The 23,853-nt window shown below is 51.2% G+C and overlaps 2 protein-coding genes across 2 annotated transcripts in view; both read left to right on the top strand.

Annotated features, from left to right (window-relative positions):
• zswim8 (zinc finger, SWIM-type containing 8) overlaps positions 1-2,434 on the top strand; it is a 39,857-nt gene extending 37,423 nt beyond the window's left edge. The window contains exon 26 of the mRNA XM_060073836.1: positions 2,157-2,434. Coding sequence (XP_059929819.1) covers positions 2,157-2,434 — 278 coding nt within the window. The remainder of the gene's footprint in view (positions 1-2,156) is intronic.
• A 3,177-nt stretch (positions 2,435-5,611) lies between these two features.
• The window catches only part of ndst2a (N-deacetylase/N-sulfotransferase (heparan glucosaminyl) 2a), a 79,411-nt gene continuing 61,169 nt past the window's right edge, over positions 5,612-23,853 (top strand). The window contains exon 1 of the mRNA XM_060073036.1: positions 5,612-5,767. The gene's annotated coding sequence lies outside the window, so the exon portion shown is untranslated. The remainder of the gene's footprint in view (positions 5,768-23,853) is intronic.

Genomic DNA, 23,853 nt, shown 5'->3' with positions numbered 1-23,853 from the left:
TGTTCTCCTGCGTGGTTACAGAGTTATAGGACAGAGCGCTGATGCTACTATGAAGGGCTCTCAGCAGACGCTTCAGCTCGGTGTCTGTTGATTTGGTGTCTGTTGATTTGGTGTTTGTCGATTTGGTATCCGTTGATTTGGTGTCTGTTGATTTGGTATCTGTTGATTTGGTGTCTGTTTTACAGAGACGGGGGATTAAGGAGCAGGTAGGGGTTAGACAGTGAGGGATTGGGGATTGAACACAGCACCATTTAGCCTGGAGCCAAACCCCTAGCTACTACTTTCGTGTGTATGTGTGTTTGTGTTTGTGTGTGTGTGTGTGTGTGTGTCTGTCTCTATTGTGCGTGCTAACCCTAACCCTGTGTGTGGACGGTAGGGCAGGACTTTACCGCCGCTTTGCAATCTGTTGCTGCCCAGTCGCTGTGTGGTTGACTGTATTGCAGAGTGTTAATGTTGCATGGATAGAAATAGAAAACCATAAACACTTCAGGGAGAATGTTTTCAATTCTCCTGCCTTCAATCACTTTTTAATAACCTAACGCTGCCTTCTGAAAAGGCAGCCTTTTTTTAATCAATGCACTACAAATCCAACACGAACAACATTGTCAAACACAACAATGACCAGGTTTTCCTTGACCAAACAAAAGCAACTTTCTGAAAGCACCGCACGAGAATATTTTAATTTCAGATGAATACGTTTCAAAGCAAATATAATTAAAGATGAAAGCACAAAGTATTAATCTTGTTTATTATTGTGTATAATGTAGTATAGTACAATATTATCTAGTTTAGTAGTCATGTTTATGAATGGGTATATTAAAGTATAGTATTAGTCTTGTTCATGAATGGGTATGATATAATACAGTATGGTAGTCTCGGTTAGTGTTACACTATAGTATAGTAGTCTTTTTTATGAATGGGTATAATATAGTATAGTAGTCTTTTTTATGAATGGGTATAATATAGTAGAGTAGTCTTGTTTATGAATGGTTATAATATAGTATAATATATAATATTATATATTATAAGGTTCATGGTTGTGGCGGTTCATTCCCTTGCTATTCTCAAGTGCCTTTTCAGCTCTGTTCTTCCGTTGTTGAAGTTGCATTAATCTGTGTTTGAATAATGCGCTTTGAGAGCCTTTCATGCTGCCTGTGTTCTAATCTGAACCTCAGGCTCTCTGAACCGTCTTAACTCAGGCTGGGACCACCAGTCAGCCCTGCTTTGAGTGCCTGGCTGAGGAAATGAGAGCATGGAAAATGCAATGGAATACAAAGTCTGCTGGTGTAACATGAACAGACAGCTCGGTGTTACTTTACAGCCTTCAGCAGTAGCAGGCTACGGATAGTTAGGGAACATTAGATAACACTAAATGCTGTTCAACCTTCCAACTCTGGATCAAGGTATGCAAAGCCTCCCAATCCAGGGGAAGTCCAGCTGTGTGTTCAGCTGAGCTAGTTGGCCATAGTTTAGGGCCAGGCTTGTTTTTCTGAGACCCTGCCAGGATTCAGTCTCTACTACAGCTGGAATAACGATTTAAAAATGAAGACACTGTGGCACTGCTGGCACTCTACAACAGTAATCAGACGAGCTCATTACTAATCGACTGTTTTCGAACTAATTAAAATACAGTGTCTTTGCTGGTTTTGTGCGACCGTTCTGCCCACTCAGAACCCATCACACTCCTAACGTCCATGGTGGGAGGTATCCCTCTTCTGGGTTCATTCTCAGGACTCGTCTCGCCGGGTCTTAGGAGTTATTCCTCAAAGCCCGGGCCCAGAAGTGCGGAGCTCTGCCCCCTGGGCCACTCGGAGCTCTATAAATAGTCCTGAATAAATACACAACTTTAACTGCCATTACATGAATGTCAAAATATAATGTGGGTCAGCTTTCAATCAGTGATGTGAGTGACTTGGTGATTTGTTGGCTGTGGTCAGACGGGTCAAAGTATTCAACGCATATCAACAAACATGAAGCGTCACCTCAAACAGTCATAAATATAATAGCAACATTATTTTATTTTGGAATGCGGCCCAGCGGCTGAGGCCCTCCAGCCCGTTGCTGCCCCCGAGCCGTAGTTTGAGACCCCCTGCTCGTCTTACAGTATTGAGACCGTAACTGTAGCTAAACTTGACCTTCTCCGTCCCCCTCTGCAGTACATCCACCACCGGCTCATCCACCTGACGCCGGCCGACTACGACGACTTCGTCAACATCATCCGCAGCGCCAGGGGGGCCTTCTGCCTGACGCCGGTGGGCATGATGCAGTTCAACGACGTCCTGCAGAACCTCAAGAGGGGCAAGCAGACCAAGGAGCTGTGGCAGCGCATCTCCCTGGAGATGGCCACCTTCTCCCCATGACTGGAGCTCCAGCTCAGGCTGGAGATGGCCACCTTCTCCCCCTGAATGGAGCTCTGTGTCTGGGTGGAGTCTGAGCCCTTCTTTCCTCCCCCCCCCCCCCCCCCCCATCCCACCCCCTTGACTGGAGCGCTGTCTTTGGGAGGAGATGGAACCCTTTCCCCCCCCCTCCCTCTCTGACTGAAGCTCTGCATCCCCCTGGGTATAGCGACCTTTTACCCAGGAATGGAGCTGCGTCACCGGATGGAGACGTACACATCTCCCCCTGAATGGAGTTCTTTCTCTGGGTGGAGATGGACCCGTTCTCCCTCCAAGACCGGGGCTCCAGAACTCCCCCGATGATGGCCACTTTCTCCCCCATGACTTGAGCTTCATGTCAGGCTGCAGCCGGCTACCTTCTCCCTGATGACTGAAGCTCTGCAACTCCCTGGGGACAGCCACCATCTCTCCACGACCGGAGCTCCATCTGAGGCTTGAGATGGCTAATTTGTCCCCCATGACTGGAGCTCTGTATCCTACTGGGGATGAGCCACTGTCCTCTCGCAGACTGGAGCTCCGCTTGAGGCCGGAGGTGCTGAGGACTCGCCTGGGGGAGAGGGACATGATTATGGGGGATGTTTTAAAGGGGCCTGACCCCAAGGTCCTTAGCCAGCGTCTGACGTCTCCTGCTTGGATGTTCTGCATCGTACTCTGGGGTGCATGGGGACGGAAGACCCTCCCTCACCCCTCCTCTCTCTCACACATAGACACACACACACACGCACACACATACACACGCATACACACAAACATGCAGCACAATCAACTTCCTAAAGTCCTTGACTCCACAAGACTTCCTTTTGGTATAAAAAGAAATGTGTGTGTGTGTGCGTGCACGTGTGTTTGTGTGCACGCACGAGGCAGCAGGGGGTTGGATGTTTGATTTCACTTCGTCCAGACTTTGTGTTCACTTACACGTATTACCTTTCCGTCTGTATTCAATCATTGTTCAAGTTTGTGTAAACCTCCTCTACTACTAAGGCACCCCCCCCCCCCTTCTCCGACCGCCTCCACTTCCTGTAGGGGCGGGGCTTCGTCATCACTTCTTTGAGGGTGGGTCTTCGTCGTCAGGACAACACTGCATTTGTTTCTTCCTTTTTCAAGGAGGCCACCGACTGAGTTTAAATACTGCGAAATTCCTCCGTCCCCCGGCCGACCCCTGGACGGTCGCACGCGGGCCTCTGGCCTCATGCCTCTGACCTCTGGCCTCAAGGCCGACCCCGGAGAACTACGTCACGACACCACTGATTAGTTTCATCCTGCGGTGTAGGAGAGGAATGATAGAACGCGGCCATCATGTTGAGCTGACAGGATGTAAGAGCTCCAACACAAGTCCAGAAGTGTGTGTGTGTGTGTGTGTGTGTGTGTGTGTGTGTGTGTGTGTGTGTGTGTGTGTGTGTGTGTGTGTGTGTGTGTGTGTGTGTGTGTGTGTGTGTGTGTCGCCAACGTTTTCTGCTTTTTGCTTTCTTTACTTTTTTGATATTTTGTACATAATTCCACACGTATACAGAGATTAAAAACGCCTCGAGTGTTTGTTTGTTTTCTTTTCGTTTGTCCCTCACGCTCCGCGTTTGAGGCCGTCTGAGGAGCAGGAGGGCGAGGAACGCACGGAGGAAGCCCATTGGATGATTTGGCTGCCCGTCCCCGTCTCGCCACCATCAGTGTGTCTCTCCCCCGGCCTCTGACTGAGCGCGCACCCTCCCACGTTCCCAACGGTCAGCGGTGGTGGCGCCAAGATGCTAAGCTAAGGCCAAAGCTACGAGCTGCGCCGCAGTGTTGTTGGGACGTGAAAGACGTTTTCCGTCGCCATGGTGACCAGCACGGTTTCGTGCCCCTTCGACCCAAGGGCTTTTACTGGTGTTGGCGGAGCCCCCCCCCCCCCCCCCCACACCCACACACCCCTCCTCCTCCGTTGAGCTCGTGGTCTTCTGTCTCCATCGCTGTCCCAGGACACGTTGCCCTGGCAACACCTTCCCACCGCCACCGTTACTGGTGCCCGCAGCCTCGCAGGGGGTGTGTGGGGTGTGGGGGGGGGGGGGGGGGAGAAAGGAGGGACTTAGTAGAGAAATGTACTGTGATATTTTTGTATTCCTCAAGTGTAGCTTAATTGAAGAAAAAAAAAAAGGCTAAAAAAAACAACATAAGAAAGACGTTATATATAAATATATATAAACTGTGCAGTTTTGCAGGAAGTTGTGATTTAGAGTTAAAAAAAAAAGAGTGGATGAAAGCAATACTAAAAATGTAGAGTTTACTTAATAAAGACGATTTAAAACACTTTCTGTGTGCTGGTGTCCATTCCTGGGGAGATATTAAAAGGCTGTTTGTCTTTCCTTAGTAAGAGGCTGCCCTAGGAGGAGTGTGAATGGTCATAACTATACTCTGGAAGCACTTCTCTTTATGATATTTTGTTATAAAATTACCGTTAAGGGTTTGTAGCAGTGAAAGGTGTGTCCTCCCCTCTCCCCACCTTCTCCACCTCCTCTCCTCCCTCTGCAGTACGTGACATCAAGGTTGAGTCGGGCAGGAACCTGTCCTGATTAAAGGTCATTAGTTGTGGGTGGGGGGAGAAGGGGGTGCCATGCAGCTGTCCTCTCTGTACAGCTTTGGGCCGCTCATTCCACTCATTCCAGCCCTTTATAACGTTAACACCTGTAGGTTGAATGCGTTGCCACCAGAGGGCGCCCAGCTATCATTCATCGAGGTCATTAGACTCCATTGTTTACTTGTTATCTTTTCAAATCACTGCTGGACGACTACATACATTGTCATCACGGTGCATTACGGGAGGAAAAATCGAAATAGTTTGCGTTGTCTGGGCATTATACGTCCGTTTGTGTTTGTATGCACAGATACCACCCGCAGCAATCGATATTCCCTACCATAGTAGGACTGGTCTACAAGAGAGGAGACCGACTGGTTCACGAAGTACACTTCATCAGCTGAATGGGTCTGTCCCTCTTGGGACGGTGGTGATGCTAAAATTAGCCTTTATGATATACTGCCAAATGTGTTAATTAAAGTACATTTTATTAGAAAGAATACGGATTGTTGGATGCATTGAGTTCATGAAATGTTTCAAGGACAACGATTCTTAATGTATCGGTCAGAGAGAGAGAGGGAGAGGGAGAGAGGACAACAGGAATAAACCAGAGGCTTTACTTTAATACTTAAACATGTGGTTCATAAGTTAAGTTAAGGGACGGACCAGACTGGTTTTGCTCGCTCCGGGGGATTCAGACCAGACGCGTCGATCGCAGATCACGAAGATGGCGGATCGGTGAGCGATTCGCTGAACTTCACTTTCTTCTCCCCGCCTCACCGAGCTCTCCGCCGCTTCCACTCCACCCGGGACTAACTTCTCCTCATCGGTACGTGGACTCTATATTCCTATGCTTGTTACCCCTCCACCTCCGCGAACGGGAATTCAACTTAAACATGTTTCCGTCCTGGTAGTACCGTAAGGGCTAACGTAGCGGCTACCTGCTAGCGGAGTTAGCCCCGACTTCACTCCGGGCTCCTCCGTGCGGACCCCGCCGCTCCGTCCGCGGTCCTTCGACGGCCTAGTGAGTACGACCCCGGACCGACCCACCGATACGGGGACAGACACCGGGGACCAGGGGGATGGTGGGTGAGGTCTTTTGTTTCTGGTGGCTGGGTACTGGGTCCCGTCCTGGGTCCTGGGTCTAGTTGATTAGCAGCTCTCTATTAGCCCCCGCTAACCCCCTACTGGACCGGGGGTCCGCTGACATTCTGAGCTGGGGGACCGGGAAGCGGGGACCGAGCCGGGGGACAGGGGAGCGGGAACCCGATAGGGGACCGATATGCGGGGACCGAGCGGGTACCGAGTCGAGGACCGACAGGAGACCGAGATGCGGGGACCGAGCGGGGGGGACCGAGCCGGGGACTCGAGAGGGGAGAAACTCTGGCATGTGAAGCCTGGTTTGGGGACTTGGAGGAGACTTGTTTGGGACTGTTATGGTCCTTGATGACGTTCACATCACCGCACATCACTCTGGATTGCACCGGGAGTCTCCTTGCAGACATCCCGAGCGTTGTGTGCGATGTGGCACGGTCTGGTGGTCCGATTGAGACCCCCAGCCTTTGTGTTATTGTTCTTGTGTCCGATCCAGAGGGGTCGGATCTGATCCAGAGGGGTCGGGTCTGATCCAGAGGGGTCTGGTCTGATCCAAAGTAAACGTGCAATCTGGGATTCACTAACAAGTGCATGACATGTAACAATACTCGGCTGTGGTGTGTGTGATGGCACGTAGACTACCAGCCGCAACTCTCTGCCTGTGTGTGTGATCGATACTTTGATCTGATCAGTCGATCAGTGGTGCATCCCACAGCGTCATTAACTAATGGATCCTAATTGATTTTCCTTCCGCGGAACAGTGTGGTCTCTGGAAATGGTGAAGCTAAGCTAATGGGAATCGACGTCCCGATGTGTTTCGTCCCATGCCATCCAACCGAGTGTCGGTTAACCTGAACAATACATAATATGACTGCTTCGTGTTTAACTCTTTGTGTGCCAGAACATAGTTCACATAATATATGTACCGGTCAAAATCCGCTGAGCAGTCCTCGGCCCCATATAGATAATCAACCCGTCTTGTAATGTGTAAATATGATGCATCAGTTTATGCGCCCCGCTGTGATGTGTGAGGGCGGGGTTGTCTCCGGTTTAATTTATGATTATTGGGTTGGAAGCGTTCGATGCCCGTCGGCGTTCTGCACTCCATTATTAAAATATACAACATTAAGAAACGATCTGTCAAAACTGTGGATTCTTATAGTCATCCCGAGTCCTGAAGTCCTCCTCCTCGGGATGTTAATCTTTATGGAGCTGGCCTGTGTGTGGTTCCTCCTGGACAAAGCGATGCAGGTTGACTGACAGCTGGGCTGGGCTGGGGGCGGAACGTGAGACCTGTTCCACAACGCTGGGGTTTTACTTGGCTGGGGGCGACGTGTTGCGTGTGCATTTACATAAGTCAAATATGTTGTTTTACAGATGAAAAGATTTGAGTCAACTCCGTTCAGGTCGGGTGACAACTCCTCTTGCTCTGAGGCACTTGGGTAGTAAGCCACGCCAACACCTGCCTGCAGCCACGACTTAAGAATCTCCCTTTAAAGAACCGCTTCACCGCTTCGTAGTGTAGTCTGTTTTATAAGCGTCCGTCATTGTCTGGTGCAGCCCTGACCAACCGTCTTCAACTTCAAAGGTTGAAACTTTTAATAAGAAATGTTGTATGGAGGTAATTCTATATTTCTTTGGGAGAATTGCCCTTGAGGTGGTGTAATTCATTATTTTTCCGTTTGCTTGTAGCCACCAGATGAAATGTGTGTTTGTAGTTCATTGTAAATGGGATTTTTTAATGAAATCCCCCAAGAATGGAATTAAATTACAATTTAATTGTACAGAAATATGTCCTGCACGTCATGTGACTTGTAGGCCTACTCTTTATTATGGTTGGTTAATCACATAGCCTATGGTGTGTGCCGTGCAAAGCAGGAAAATATGGACGTCATGGTTTGTGCTAATTTACATGATTGAATTCAGGTAAAATATATAATCTCCTACATCTCCTACAAATTTTGAAACAGCCTTGAACCAATACTTTTCTGACAACATCTGAGATTGTGTGCCCATAATCTTTAACGATGAAGTCTGACGGACTGGAACAGAAAGTGTGTGTGTGTGTGTGTGTGTGTGTGTGTGTGTGTGTGTGTGTGTGTGTGTGTGTGTGTGTGTGTGTGTGTGTGTGTGTGTGTGTGTGTGTGTGTGTGTGTGTGTGTGTGTGTGTGTGTGTGTGTTTAAAGGGATGGGGTTCTGACAGCCGTCTCTCTGCATCTTGATGCTGGATCGAGTTTCGAGTGGTCACAGGGTTGCGGACGCAAGCCCTGAAGACACGGCCCCATCTGAAACCCGGCCCCATCTGAAACCCAGCAGCCAATTAGCAGTGAGCCAGTGCCATGTCCCGGTTCCTCCTTTTACTGATGGCTGCGATAACCACTCATAATTAAGAGTCAGGCCACGGGGGAGTGGTCTTTGTGTGTGTGTGTGTGGGGGGGGGGGGGGGGGGGGGCTGAGCCTTCTAAGCTGGAGTCTTCACAAGTTTAAGTGCTTGACCTGTCTCTTGTAACAGTAAATGCAGAGGCTGGCCTGAGGTGAGGCAACCAGGAGAATAACAGGTGAACGCTGATAAGTCGGGCGGGGCACGGCGTGTGTGAAACACAAATCATCGGGCAAACATCATGAAATTAAGATTTAATGCAGACTTTTATTCAACAAGTGGTTGTTGGCAGTGTCAATCACCACACGCTTTTGAATCTGTTGCAGTTATTATATTGTAATGCTTGAACTCCGTACACTTTTACAGACGGTTCAGCTCATATGCACGAGGCTGTACCCCTTGACACTCTGGTTTCATTCTTAGTGGCCGGTTCCTGCCAAATGTTGATTATCAGCCGTTGATTATCCGGTTATCTGATCTACCCCGGAGGCCTCGTAGCACCAGGCTGTCCGGCGGGGTCCTCCATGCCCGGCCGTCAGAGGGCTGTTGTTCCAGGGAGAGCTGAGAGAGAGAGAGAGAGAGAGAGGAGCGTTGAACCTCCTCCGGACCGGAACACGGAGCAGGATTTACAACGCCGCCTGACATTTACTGGCTGGAAGTTGTCACTTTTAGGACAATCTTCCGGCTGGGAGTTAATCTCTCGTATAATGACAAGTTCTCTGTTTTATGTTTTCTCATATCGTGTCGCAGCACGCGAGATCCTCGTGGTTATCTGTGGCGGCGTTTCTAAAGCCTGTAAAGGAAGACGCCGTAAAGATGGGCGTCGTCCTGCACGGAGCAGCAGGGTTTACTATGGTTTCATCGTATTGCCGGTAGCTTAGCGTATGAAGTCACATAAATAATGGAATATCTCCATCATGGGTGTACACAAACCCAAAGAGAGATCCTGACGATTAACAAAGCGTTTGCTGATCGCCGGTTTGAAACCTGGTGTCTTCTCTACGCTATATCAACCCATTATCGCCTTAATCGGTCGCCATGTATCTCCTCATGTACATCCAAACGGCCGTGTTGTTGTTTTAAAGCCTCGAATTAGCAGTCCTCGGAGCGAGCCGAGGGCTTTGGGCGCCGCCTTCTTTCAGCAGGTGGGCTGCTGGAGTGAATCCCAGCCCCCCCCCCCCCCCCGGCGCCATGGCTGGCCCCCCCCGCAGAGACAGCTGTTAGTTTATCAGCAGCGAGGCAGAGGAGGAGCAGATGGCGCCTGCGGGCCCGGCCCTGCCTGTTGGGCTAAGGATGCGCTTGTTGGGGTAGTGGGGATAGACTCATTATGTACCTCTGTACCTGGTGGAGGGCTGTAGCCAGAGGCCAGCTGGCTGATGCTGCTTTAGTCGCACCCCTGAGACAGTAAACCGGGTCGCTGAAGAGTGGACTCGACTACTTTTTAGTTCTGTTGTCGTCTGCTGTGATCGACCACATGATGGGGGGGCCAGGGTGGGGATCTTTTTTTTTTTCTAAGCAGCACCCTTCTCCCCGACCTATGTTTCCCTCGCCCCCATCTCTTCAATTTATCCCCCCCCCCCCCCATCCTCTCACCCATACCTTCCTCCCCCTTCTATTTCCTTCACCCCCCCTTTATTCCCCCCCCCCATCTCCTCACCCTCATCTCCTTCCCTTTATTTTCACACCCCCAATCTCCCATGCCCATCTCTCCCAGCAGCCATTTCCTCCCCACTCTGTCCTCACCGTTCCCCCCTAACCATCTATGTCCTCTCCCTATCTAGTCTCCCATCTCCTCCACCACCTGTTTCCTCCCTCATCTCCCCCATCAGCTATGTCCTCCCCACGCTATCCTCACCCAATCCCCCCCCCCCCAACCATATATGTCCTCTCCCTATCTACCTGCCATCTCCCCCTCCCCCAATCTTCTGAGGACAGGCCCATGTCCTCCAGGCCTCAGAGGCATCAATTAGCCCATTCCTGTCCTCCCCCATGGGAATGCCTCCTCCCGGTTCCTCCCCTCTGTCCCGTGCCCTCCCCCTCCCCTTCTTGTACTCCTAATCATAAGTAATGGCTGTATTAAAGGCCTCTGTGCAGGCCGGCTACACCTTTCCCATTTCAACTTTGTCGACTTTGCAAAATCTGAAGTCCTCGTGATTTGTAACGCCCTCTGTTTGTGTGTGTGTGTCTCTCTCTCTCTCTCGCACGCACACAAAGTCACAGGGCATCTATTAAAAGGTGCTGCAGGGTGTGTGTGTGTGTGTGTGTGTGTGTGTGTGTGTGGTTATTTGAATGGGTGTGTGTGAGGGTATTTGTGCGTGTGTGTTCCAAACCACTTGTTGAGACCTGCAGCCGCTCCGCCTGCACACAGAGCGCTGCGTCCAACCCCTCCGCCCTGCTCGGTGTTATTCGATGCGGTGCTGGGATTGAATGCGTCTGCATTTTCACCTCTTTCCTAATGCTGGATCTCCTCCTTGATCCGTTGTCCGTATCGACGTGGAGATAAGTAGAGCGGAAAACAAGTGGACAGCAGTGGGCGATCCGGAGAAACTCCCACTGACTCCGCGCTCAGCTGCGCTGCTCTATTGAACGTCTGAATGTTCTCCCCTGGTTGGCGCTGGACGGCTTCCAGGTGGAGATGAAGCCGTCCACCTGTTGACCTCTCTGCCTCCTTCTCCCATATTCTAGTCTGGTCCCCAAGATGGAGCCACTACAGGTCCTGGGGCTGTTACGGTTGTTTTGTGTTAGGAGGGGATTGGACTCATTTTAATGGTTGTTTTCTTCCATAGCTGAACCTGCATGCCCTTCCACCTCCTCCCCTCGGCCTCCCCCTCTTTACCTCTTCGTCTTCCTCAACCGCCCCTCCCTGTGCCTCTGCTCCACCTCCTCCCCTCTCCCCCACCTCCTCCCTGCCCCTGTCCACTTCCTCCTTCTCCCCTTCCTCCCCTCTCTGCTACCTCTCCCTCCACCCCCTCCTCTACCCTCTCCCTCCACCCCCTCCTCCACCCCCTCTCCCTCCACCACCTCCTCTACCCCCTCCTCTACCCCCTCCTCCACCCCCTCCTCCACCCCCTCTCCCTCCACCCCCTCTCCCTCCACCCCCTCCTCTACCCCCCCTCCTCCACCCCCCCTCCCTCCACCCCCCCTCCCTCCACCCCCCCTCCCTCCACCCCCTCTCCCTCCACCACCTCCTCTACCCCCCCTCCCTCCACCCCCTCCCTCCACCCCCTCCTCCACCCCCTCTCCCTCCACCACCTCCTCTACCCCCTCCTCTACCCCCTCCTCTACCCCCCCTCCCTCCACCCCCTCCCTCCACCCCCTCCTCCACCCCCTCTCCCTCCACCACCTCCTCTACCCCCCCTCCCTCCACCCCCTCCCTCCACCCCCTCCTCCACCCCCTCTCCCTCCACCACCTCCTCTACCCCCTCCTCCACCCCCTCCTCCACCCCCTCCTCTACCCCCCCCTCCTCGCCTTTCTCTGCAATCATGTATCATCAAGGTGGAGGCAGGCAGGAACCTGTCCTGATTAAAGGTCATTAAGTGTGTTTGTGCGTGTGTGTGTGTGTGTGTGTGTCTGTGTGTCTGCAGCACGTGTGTGTTGTGCGCGCTGTTTAGCACAAGGAGAATTAATTTGGTGTTTGCGTTCGCCCGGTCTCCTCTCCTCCGGTTCTTCGGTGCATTCTTGTGAACGGATGGCCGCCCCCCCCACCCCCACCCCCCCCGCCTCTGATCCACTGGGACCCTCTGGAGTGGAGCCCGGCGCAGGCTAGCAGAGAAGAGGTGGTGGAGGAAGGAGGTGCAGCTGTAACAAAGGGAGCCGCTGGGACCGCAGACCCGCTGTATAATGTGTGGGGGCGTGTCAGAGCGCGCCGCTCCGCCGCTCGCCCTTCACCTCCTCTGACACGCCCCCCCCACCCCACGCAATCACTTAGATTGTATTAGTGGTATTTAGACAATTAGCATACCTAGGCAATTAGTTACTCTGACCCGAACAGTCCGTGTTTAATCAGTGTATAGGTGCACTGAATGTGAAATCGGATCGTGTTGGAATCAGCTTGCATTGAATGGAGTACATTAATTCATTTTATGAAAGGCATGTTCTTTGGAGGTATTTTTATGTCCCCGGCAATTTATTCCGAGCTAATAGCGCGGTCTGACGTCTAACCATGTATCCACTCCCTGCCACTTAATGTGTGTGTGTGTGTGTGTGTGTGTGTGTGTTCATATTCATTCGGTTGCACGCTGCGGAGAGCACTCAAGCAGGCCGGGGAGTGTGCTTGAGAAGACGAAAGGTTTGATAGACTGCAGCCTTGATGCATGGCAGCTGATTGGGAGTGTGTGGACTCAGAGTTCCACGGGAGCGAGAGACCTGCTGTTCATAATGGCCGGAAGGGGTATGGGAGGGCGGTCTCTTGTGTTCTAGACTCTTTGGTCTACTGGTAGGCCTTAGAGGGGGGATTCACAGTGTACCGATGCATTACGATATGTGATAAAATTCTCCTTTTGTTTATTGACTTCTGTCTAAAAGTAGAAACTCTGGGCTAGTCTCTCTGGATGAAGGCGTCTTCTGAGTGGAGGACTAAATAGTGAGTACCCACTGATACTTTGCACATGTTGAACCCCCCGCACTAAAGAACATAATTTAATGCAAGAAATTCCTCCAGTCGTGTCCCAGGTGTCAATTTACCAGGGCTGACGGATTTCTGACTACAGAGTTGGACCCGGGCAATAACTCCATATTATCACATTTCTCCACCACCCACCGGGGAACGGCAGAGTCGTCTGCCACCGTCTCCCACACAGAAAGTAATTAAAGTCCAACAACGTATTGAAAGTTGGATGGCATGAATGGGTCTTGTTGTGTTTTGATAGCCACCGAGGTCATTACCCCCAGGTGTTTTTGCACACGGATCAATGCGTGGCCCCCTGTTATCGCGGCTGCTGATGAGTTTAATTAACTCCATGAAGATAAAGTCCAGGGAACATAAAATGACATTAGGGTGGTGACTCACCTATCTCTCCAAAGAGCATCCGGTTCTCGGTCGGCCCGACGCCCCCGTCCCCCCCCCTCTCTCTCTCTCTCTCTCTCCCCTCGGAGGACGCTCTCCTGACGGGTTGGGCTTTAATGACGGTAGGGGTGACAGGCGGTGATATTAATAGTGTAATACTTGCAGAGGATTTAATCTATAATTCACAGGGTCGAGGCTGCTTTTTTGTCCATTTGATGGCATCAGATATTTGGGAATGTTAAACAACGTCTTGGGGGTTGAGGGAGTGGGTTGAGTATCGGCTGGAAAGGACCTGAAGTCTGTGTGGTTTCAATCTCCCAGGGGGCGATAACTGTAAATACAACAGACTCCTACGTTTATCGGTGCCCATGGGTTCCACAGTCCAAGAACCAGTGAGGTTTTGTTGTTACTATTCTATTTGTGTCATGAAGCCGTCAACTCTCTCCAAAGCAACGTACATTCAATCCTGATCAAGAAGGAGCAGGTAGGGTTTGTTGTCTGGGCGCCTTGCTCAAGGAGGCCTGCAGGCAGTGGGTTGGAACATGGGGGATCAAACCCACAACCTCTCGGTAGTCCCAGTCTCCGTCACACACTCTCCTCTACGTTTCCCTGGCGCTGCTGCTGCTGTACGTTTGACCGTTCCTGCCGTCCCCGAGCGGGCGCCAGGTGACTCTTTCTCTGCAGCTGCTTGCTGCCGCTCCCCCAGGCTTTGGTTGGAGAGCGTTGGGTCTAATCTCGACACCCAGGTGTCCTCCTGTCCCCCAGTAGCGGGCCACGCTGCCACTGCAGCCAGCTGCCCTCGCTGCAGCCAGCCAGCCAGCCAGCCAGCCAGCCAGCCAGCCAGCCAGCCAGCGGGCCCGGCCCCCCCGCAGACCTCCCTCCGGCCGTCCTTCACAAACTCCACTCTCCTCCTCTTCCACCATCCAAGGGCCTCATGCTGTGCCCGAGATAAAAAGAAGACGAGAGCGACACGCTGACTAAAGAAGGACATGAGAGTTGAAACGGTTTCCCGAGTTGCTGCCGTGGTGGCGGTGGAGTCGCTCCGCTGCTCTGCCTCTCTGCAGAGTCGCTCACTCTTATCTCGTCGAGCACATCAGTGCACCGCAAACGGTGTTGGCTGTGTGCATGTGCCTGGAGTACACACTGGAGGAGAGATGGCAGATAACTGGGACCATGATAGTCCAGTGGTTAGGGTGTTTGGGAGTACCGGCCACGAGGGCGGCGGTTCAATCCCTGATTTCTGCAGCTTAACCTGCTTAACGAGTCCTCGACTAGCACAGTAGTTGAGATTAATAATAAACGGTAGTTCATGAGTTCACCCTACGAATAGACTTTATTTCTGCATTCCACTGTTGGCAGACGTTCCGTGTTTCGATGCCGTCGTTAATGCGTAATTCTCTCCTCCTAATAGACTTCAGTGGAGACGGTGGCAGCCAAACAGAACCCACTGTGGTTTAATTAAACACGCCGAGGTGACGCCAACCAGACATTTCATCTCATCTCAGTTTATTTGTTTGAGCAGATATTTTTAGAGACGGTAGCAGAAACCAAACGGTTTGTGCGTTGAAATGCTCTAATTTATGCGGCTCCTCTGTAAGTAGCTTATCAGCACGGTGCTGTGACTCACCCGGGGAAGAGTTGAGCTGTCTGCAGGGGGCCAAGCGGGCACTACTGCTGCTGGTGCTGCTGTCCTCCGCTAGCACAATGGACGCTACGTTCACGGCATGAAATCCAATTTCCCCCACGCTCGCCATACGCACACAGGCGTTTTCTTTACATTGGTGCACCGAGGAACCTGGCGTCAGGCCAAGTGCTCTATCTCGCTCTCGCTCGCTCTCTGTCTCTCTCTCTCTCACTCGCTCTGTATCTCTCTCTCTCTCTGTCTCTCTGTCTCTCTCTGTTTCTCACTTTCTGTCTCTTTCTTTCTTTGTCTCTCTGCCTCTTTCTGTCTCTCTGTCTACCCTGTCCGTCTCATTTTCTGTGTCTCTCTTTCTCATACACACGTACACACACACTTTTTATGACAGCCGCGATAGCATTTTCCTTTTGCTGCCAACAGTCCTCCTCCTCCTCTTGCTGGCTCCTTTCCCATGATGCATCAGCCATCTGGTGACCCGGAAGTGGAACCAAAAGGTTCTAGTTCCACGGCTGCTGATGCCAAGTAGCAGGCGTGACGTTTCCCTCCAGATGCTTGACTGGGTCCACTTGATGGTACTACAGGTGCCTGTAGTGTAAGGATATTACCCGGGCCCTCATTGACTGGCCATAGAGAGAGAGCTGTAGCATAGCACAAAGCAGAGTTTGCTTTTATTATGAACCACTAATTAATGCAGGATTGCGCTCAGGCGAGTTCACAACATCACTCCGGGCTCTGGTTAGTGTTACTGGTTACCTCAAATGAGTTATTGAAATCATAGTGCTTATTGTCTCTCTCTTGGTGCAGATGTCTCTTTCCCTCCCTCCCTCTTTCTCTCTCGCTCCGTCTCTGTCTCTCTCTCTCTACCTTCCTCCCCTGTCTCTTTTTCTCTCCCTCCCTCTGTCTTTCTCTCTTTATTTGTTTCTCTGTCTTTATCTCTCTGTATCTCTCTTTCTCTCCCTCTGTCTCTCTGTCTTGCTCTCCCTCTCTCTCTCTGTCTCCCTGTAAATCACTCTGTCTCTCTCTTTCTTCCACTCTTCCCCAGCTTCCAGATCGAAGAGTTTACAGCAGCGCGTGTTCAAGCCTGCTTTCCTGCTTATCATCCATTATGACTCAATTATCATACAGCTTCCAAGCAGCACCTATTACTATTTTAATAGGGAATCACTCCTGATTTGTAAACACTGTGCCAATTTAACGCAGCTTTAATCACACACACGCGAGGCAGCATTGTTGCCCATTCGGTCATGAGAACACGGTACATTGTGTTCCTTTCGTTTGCAATTAGCCGAACAATTATTATTATCGGCCGGTTCCGAACACCCATGTTGGTAGCTTTGTTCGAGTGTGCGAGCCTTAAGCTAGAATAACATTCCTGGAGATGTTTACGAGTCGTTGTTATAGTGGCTTGGAGGCTCGGAGGCCTTTTAAATCCGAAGCTAGCCGTAGCATCTAGCCGTAGCATCAACCTGCGGCGCACCGCAGCTCGCTAACGATCGGCGCTAAAGTTTGTGGGTGTGTCACCATTGTGATTATCTGGAATATGACCGACCAACGGATCACCACGAGAGACCAACGTGGCCTCCACGCTTAGTGACTGACACGTAGAGAGAGAGAGAGAGACACTCACTCACTCACTCACTCACTCACAGAGACACACTGTAAAGGTACATTTTTAGACGTCCACTATTGAAGTGCTAAAATCTCAACAATGAAAGGTGATCGTTTCAACATCTTGGCCTAACCTTCTTACACATTTCTGTGCTTTTATTTGTACCTGTTTTTATTTAATCTCCTGCAGAACAACATTCTTAATCCTTTATTCATAGCGCAGCGTTGTTTACCCCTTTAGAGATGCAGCATGAGTCACCGCCCGTATGTAGGGCTAGCTTTCAGCGAGCTAATCCTGCTAGCGGCTACGCCTTAACGCAACAACCAGGGACCTGTTCCAGAAAGCTGGGTTTCCAAGGTAGCCCAGATGGAGTGAGGAAATGGAGTGAAATCGGTCGAGGTACCATGACAACGGCAAACCTGAGCGTGGACGGAGCAGGTGAGCTGTGGAGCGGACCTTCCTGCGCCCGCGGCGGTGGCTTCTGCCACTTCTGTCACTCTGGCTTCCTGTTCCCATAATAACCCTGTTCCTGGACCCGCTCCCAGATCACTATGGCAGGCTGTGCTGTCATCAAAGACCCTTTAACGGCTATAATTAGTGGTATAACTTATTCGTTTTAGCATTATTAAACGGAGGAGTATTGAGGGCAGGCTTACAGCTTCTACACCATGGATTAAAGTGGGCTTGTCCATGATGGGTGTAGTCTAGGATTTATTTGCAGTAAGCAGGTTTAATGCAGGGATCTGGTTAATTAGTTGTAAGCAGGTTTAATGCAAGGAACTGGTTAATTAGTAGGCCGGTTTAATGCAGTGAACTGGTTAATTAGTAGTAAGCAGGTTTACTCCAGGGAACTGGTTAATTAGTAGTAAGCAGGTTTAATCCAGGGAACTGGTTAATTTGTAGTTAGCCGGTTTAGTGCAGGGAACTGCTTAATTGGAAGTAAACAGGTTAAATTCAGGAAATGTATTTGCAGAAGCCGGTCGGTGCATTAATGCAGTGAACTAGTTTCCATGTGGAAATGGTCCCTTTAACGCAGTGAAATGGTTCCCTTGTAGAAAGGCTGCATTAATGCAGTGAAATGGTTTCTTTGTGGCTCTGAGATTGTGTTGAGTGGTAAATCCTCCCATTATCCACGGTCGACGGAGGCCTGGGAGGGAGGGATGGCGGCGGAGCCTTGATGTTACACCCAGACAGAACTAGTCGAGAACAGACCGTTTATCGGAGCTGGCAGGGCTCCCCGACTCTCTGTATAACCCACAACTCCGGCTGTCGTCAGGCCCTCACGCCGCGGCAGACTGTCTGATGTGAGAGTCGTCCCTTCTTGTGTCCTACTGCCGGCCGTCTCGCCTGCCGTCTCGGCAAGCGAGACGGCCGTTGCTGCGGTAACGATCTTCCGTCCCCTGCCTGGAACCCGCTGGCGTTCTCGTGGTGTACGCCGTGACGGGTCTCGGTTTGATGTTGGCCGACATGTTTACGCTCTAAGCTCATTAGTCCGTTAAAGACTAATTTGGGAACGAATTCCCCTATCTAGCCAGCTTTGGAGGGGGAAGCACCCCTGGTTCCACTGTGGTTCGCTTTTGCCGCTTTTCCACCGCACATGTAGCTCGACTCGACACGACTCGACACGACACGACTCGACACGGTAGCAGCACGGGTGCTTTTCCACCGCAAATAGTACCTCCTGGACGTGGGCGGGGTCGGCTGCGCGAAAGGGCCGTGACGTATTTGTGTACGCGACGCAAACAACAAATACGCAACCCACACATGGACAGAACCCACATAACAACAATGGAGGACATCGATCGCATTACTATTATTAGCTGGCATGTTGAAGAAGTTGGAGAAGTGGAACATGTTGGCTGCGCGCTGCTATGGATGTTACCAGCATGGTTGCCATGTCGCTCTCGTGACTTCGTCACACTCTCTGGCCAATCAGTCGCCGGCCGTCTGCCGACGTCACCTTTTAGCATCGGCTCAGCTCGCTTGGAACCTAGAGCGAGTAGGTACTAGAAAAAGCAGCCACTTCAGGTACCAGATACCATGGTACCGCGGTGGAAACGCAAAAAATGCGAGCTGAGTCGAGTCGTGTCGAGTCGTGTCGAGCTGGTACCATGCAGTGGAAAAGCGGCATTTGATTCATGGCAGCCATTGAAGGGTTCTTTTATAGGGCAGTATGGAGACCACTTTATCACAGCCAGGCTCCGATCCAGTACAGGACTCTGGTCCGCTACAGGGCTCCGATCCAGTTCGGGCGCCGGTCCACTACAGGGCTCCGATCCAGTTCGGGCGCCGGTCCGCTACAGGGTTCTGATCCAGTACGGGGCTCCGGTCCGCTACAGGGCTCCGATCCCGTACGTGGCTCCGGTCCGCTACGGGGCTCCGATCCAGTACGGGGCTCCGATCCAGTACGGGCTCCGATCCGCTACAGGGCTCCGGTCCGCTACAGGTCTCTGATCCACTGCAGGCGTCCGATCCGCTACAGGGCTCCGGTCCGCTACAGGTCTCTGATCCACTGCAGGCCTCCGATCCGCTTCGATCCACTACAGGTTTCTGATCCAGTACGGGGCTCCGGTCCGCTACAGGGCTCCGATCCCGTACGTGGCTCCGGTCCGCTACAGGTCTCTGATCCACTGCAGGCCTCCGATCCGCTTCGATCCACTACAGGGCTCTGATCCACTACAGGACTCCGGTTCCGGTCATGGTCTTTCATGCAGCCTTCACGTGAAGCGGCGGTCTGATTAGCATTGAGGGGGTGAGGTGTGGAAGTATTGACGTCTTTTGTGAGTTTTAGTCTGATGAAGAAGCCAGTCCAGAAGCCGATATTTATTTATTTTTGTACGTTCAGCTTTACATTTTATAAATATTTCATCAGCGCCTTAATCAATACAAATGTTCTGTTCGTGAAGGCAGGTGCTGTAATAAAATGGAACTTTCTACCGGGGAAACATCCCTTCCAGGATGAAACGCAGAGTGCACGGCTCTGAACTTGGTGGCGGCGGTGAAAACATTTTAATGATGTGCATTAGTGGGATGTCACTCACAGAAGAAGGGTTTTGATGCTGGGCCCCTCGCATTAAAACAGCAAGGCAACACCGGGGAGGGAAGTGGAGAGAATTAATATTTTATCTCCAGTTCTCACAGAGCCCTGACTGCATTAGTGCTACATGGTAATTCTGGTGATCTCTCCACATCGTGTGAGTGTGGGTGGGTGTGTGTGTGTTTGTGTGTTTGTGTGTGTACACGTTGCGTTGTGTGTGCGCATGAGGTGTTTGTGTGTGCACATTGTGTGTGTGTGTGTGTGTACATGTGTGCTGCGTGTCTTTGTGCAAGGTGTGTGTGTTTGTGTGTACATGTGTGCTGCGTGTCTGTGTGCAAGGTGTTAGGTGTGTGTGTGTGTGTGTGTGTGTGTGTGTGTGTGTGTGTGTGTGTTTGTCTGCCATGCACACCCCCACCCACACTCCAGTTTGTGAGATCAAAGCGGCGGCGCCCACACTGCTCTGCTCTGCGGTGGTGCTGCTGGTGGTGGTGGTGGCGGTGGTGGCGGGGTCTCTCACCAGCAGGCCCGTTTAGAGCGCTGCAGTGGTCCCACCATGCAGCCCGGCGCCGCATCCTCCATCCCGTAATGAGGTTTACTAAAGCACGGGGGAGCCGTCCAGCGCGCATGCATCATGTTTAAAAAGCGCTAAAACGCTCGGTTGGCTCCGGGCGAGCTCCGCCTCTCCGTCACGGTGAGCGGCCGGCGACGCCGTTAAAGAGCCAACGACCTGCCTCGGAGTGGAACTGATACCGGTTTACTGGGAGCGCCCGAGTCCCTCGCCTTCTGCCGGGGAAATGGAGGATGAAATGAACAAAGAGATGCACTCTGCACACACACCGCAGAGACGCCTTCAGGAGCGTGTGAGCGGGAGGCAAAAGGGTTTTGCTTATGTTTCAACGGCGACGTTCAAATAGTACAGGAATAATGTTGAAGGAACGCTTATCGAAGCAACGCTTATTCGAAGTAACGACATCACTGCAGTGCCTAATGACGCCCCCCGCAGTGCTTAACGATGTAATGACGTCGCTGCAGCCGTTAACGATGTAATGACATCACCACAGTGTCTAATGACATCACTGCTGTGCTTAACGATTGACATCAACGCAGCGTTTAACGATGTAATGACGTCACTGCAGTGCTTCACGATGTAATGACGTCACTGCAGCGCTTAACGAAGTAATGACATCAACGCAGCGCTTAGCGATGTAATGACGTCACCGCAGCGCTTAACGATGTAATGACATCACTGCAGTGTTCAAAGATGCAATGCTGGAGGTTTAGACCATTGAAGATGGAAGTTTAGTGGAGGAAATGGTCAGCAGTGAAACTCCGGCTCAGTGGAACACAGCTTTGGGTTTTATCCTGTGAAACGGGAGCCAGACAAACAGATGGGCCGACTGTTCACAAGATGTTTCCAGATGTCCAGAAAAGAAACGTAACTAAAGTTATGAGTACAATCAGGGCTCCCCCAACCACCCAGCCGGCAAACGTCTCTTTTCAGAACCCATCCCATAAAGGCCGCTGTGAACTTGGTAAAATTATCAATCAATGGAGATCTCCAATGAATCATAAAGTTTGCTTTTCCCTTTTATCTTGAGATCCAGCATTGAAAAAAACAAGAGCTCCCTGTGATATCGCTGCCATGCTCCTTTGAATGAATGCATGTTTGAAGAATATTTTGGCGACGATATAGCTGTTAATTTATCCTCAATCACACCAGCCTTAGCGTTGGGGATACGTTATGATGTTGAATTATAATGCATAAATACAAAATTCAGACGACTCGTGTGGGCCGTCTAGCTCAACCATAAGGGCTCTCTGGGGGAGGGGGGGGGGGGGTGGTAAAGCCTCCAGAGCATCGGATGATTCACGAGTTATCCTAATGGTTATTAATTATTAAATTAGTAGCATGTGTCTGCAGGGAGGCTGACGAACAACGGCCCACACAGGACTTCTGCCTGGCAGTCTCTGGGCCGTAAAAAGAATCGACACTGCCAGACAGAAACAGCAGAGCCTAGAGTCGGGATCGCTGCCAATATCTCCTCCATTGTCATGTCTTGAATCAATCATTGCTGGGAGTCTGTGGTGGGGGGGTGGGGGTGGTGGGGGTGGGGGGGGGGGGGGTGCTCTGCTGCTACTCCGGTGTCAACTGTTTTTTCTTCAACTTGAATTCATGTTGAAATTCCTGCCTTGCCTCATGCCCCAAATTTTCAGCGTTGTTGCCTCACCCGAGTGGCTGCCAGGAACGGTGGTTTCCGTGGCCCCTGGGGAGGGAAGCTAAGCCGACTCCACCGTGCCCAGGCAGAACGCTGGAGGCTCCTGGGATCCAGATGTACCTCACATGACTCCAGATGTGCTCCTTGAAGTGCAGCTGTGCGACTCGGACCGTTTTCATCTTCGAGTCGACAACTTTTATTATGAGTCGTATTGATGAACTCGATCCGAGGACGTCCATCAGAGTGTTGATTCTAGAGCTTTGGCGAGTGGAGGCGAGCATTGGTTCTAGAGCTGTAGCTGTGTGGGGACTGGAGAGGTAGGCAGAGTAAGGCTGGCTAGGCTCAGGGAGATGGTTATTGTTGGCTTGTCACCGGGGCTCTCTGAGTGCGTTTAACAAAAGAGGGCTGAAGCCAGTGGAAAGTTTTGTGATTGATACTCAAAATGTTCCTCCGCATTCTGATTATAGAGCGCGACAATCTCGTCAAGCGGTCGCTGCTAGTGGCCCACTCTAAATCGCGTGTTTCAAATAGTCCGGTCTTGTCTGGGAAGAAAGAGAGGATCATAAGCAGCCATTTTCTTGCTCTGTGAGCTGCTGGCGCTTCAGTGACTTAGCGCCGCTCATTGTGTCACGCGTCCCTTCCCTGCCCAGGCAGGTTGAGCGATGGTGCGGGCTTTCTAAAATAGCCCTCTCCTCGACAGATCCCCGACACGGGCTCTTGATTCTGTCTGGAGGTTCGCCCAGCCGTCCTTGAAGGTGACTGGAGCCTCGCTGCAGTGGCCGACCCCAGGAAGCCTCTGTCAACATCCCTCAACCTGAGCCGATATAGATCTCCTACCCAGATTCTACAGATGGAGACTTTATCCAACAGGGTTAGGACGAGGCTGCCCTCTCCTCCTGTAACGGCGGTGTTGGGCCTAGCTCGAAGCAGAGGGCCTTGACGAGAGAGAGAGAGCTCTTCTTGCTCACAGCCGGATAATGACTTTACTGAGAGAATGTTCTGGAACTTGGACAGTCAAAGTTGTTTTGGCAGGTTTCTCTTCTCTCTCGGCAGATGCGCCGTAGCGATGTGCTGCAACTGGGGAATGATTTTCTTTATGTAAATCACTAAGGGAAGTGGGGGTGCGCTTAGAAAAAGCAGTATTTAGGAGTGACAGATCTAATTTACAGGATGTAGCTTTAAATTCGATCCGTCACTCTGCCTAACACTGTTTTACCAACCCCCCCCCCCCATCTGTTTCCCCACCCAATCCAACCCAGCATCCCTCCCATCTATCTGTCCATCCATCATCCTGTCCATGCCAGTCTTTCTCCATTGTTATCAGGCTATATATCATATATCTCCTCATATCATAATTGCCCAAGTCATACTTTGGCCAAATTATGATATCCAACCTAACTGATTCCCCATGCCTCATTGACTATATCCTAATCCAATCAGAGCCTTTTGCATTCCATAATCACTGTCTACCTAAGTCGGCATTTTTGACAAAATACAAGATGAACCTTACAATATGATTTAAGCAATTATGCTATAAGGCATGAACGATATGTAAATGTAATGTCTATGCCTAAACTAAATTCCAATAAGGAAGTACAATGACTTTAGCAGGATGAGTCTGCCTCGTCAGGTCAGATGTGGTGGGTCTGATTCCCCCCCCCCCCCCCCCCACGCGCTACCTTCCAGACAGTGAGGGTGAGATTGATCGTGGTGCATTGTGTAGGCTCAGCTGCGTGCCGCTGTGGTTCTCCTCCTCGTCTCGCAGACTCGCCCTGTTATCGCCACACTGCCACTCATTGACTTTAGTAATAAGGCTTCGCCATGCGCCCACTTCTTCTCCCATGATTCCTAGCGGCTCCTCTTTCTGTATTAACCGCCGGCATTGACCTTCACCGACCCAATCCGTCTCCCGAACTATTTTAGTTTTATTTCT

The sequence above is a fragment of the Gadus macrocephalus genome, chromosome 15, assembly GCF_031168955.1.
Source record: "Gadus macrocephalus chromosome 15, ASM3116895v1".
NCBI lineage: Eukaryota > Metazoa > Chordata > Actinopteri > Gadiformes > Gadidae > Gadus > Gadus macrocephalus.
Note: the sequence above shows the minus strand (reverse complement) of the source record. Positions and strands in the feature narration are given on the sequence as shown.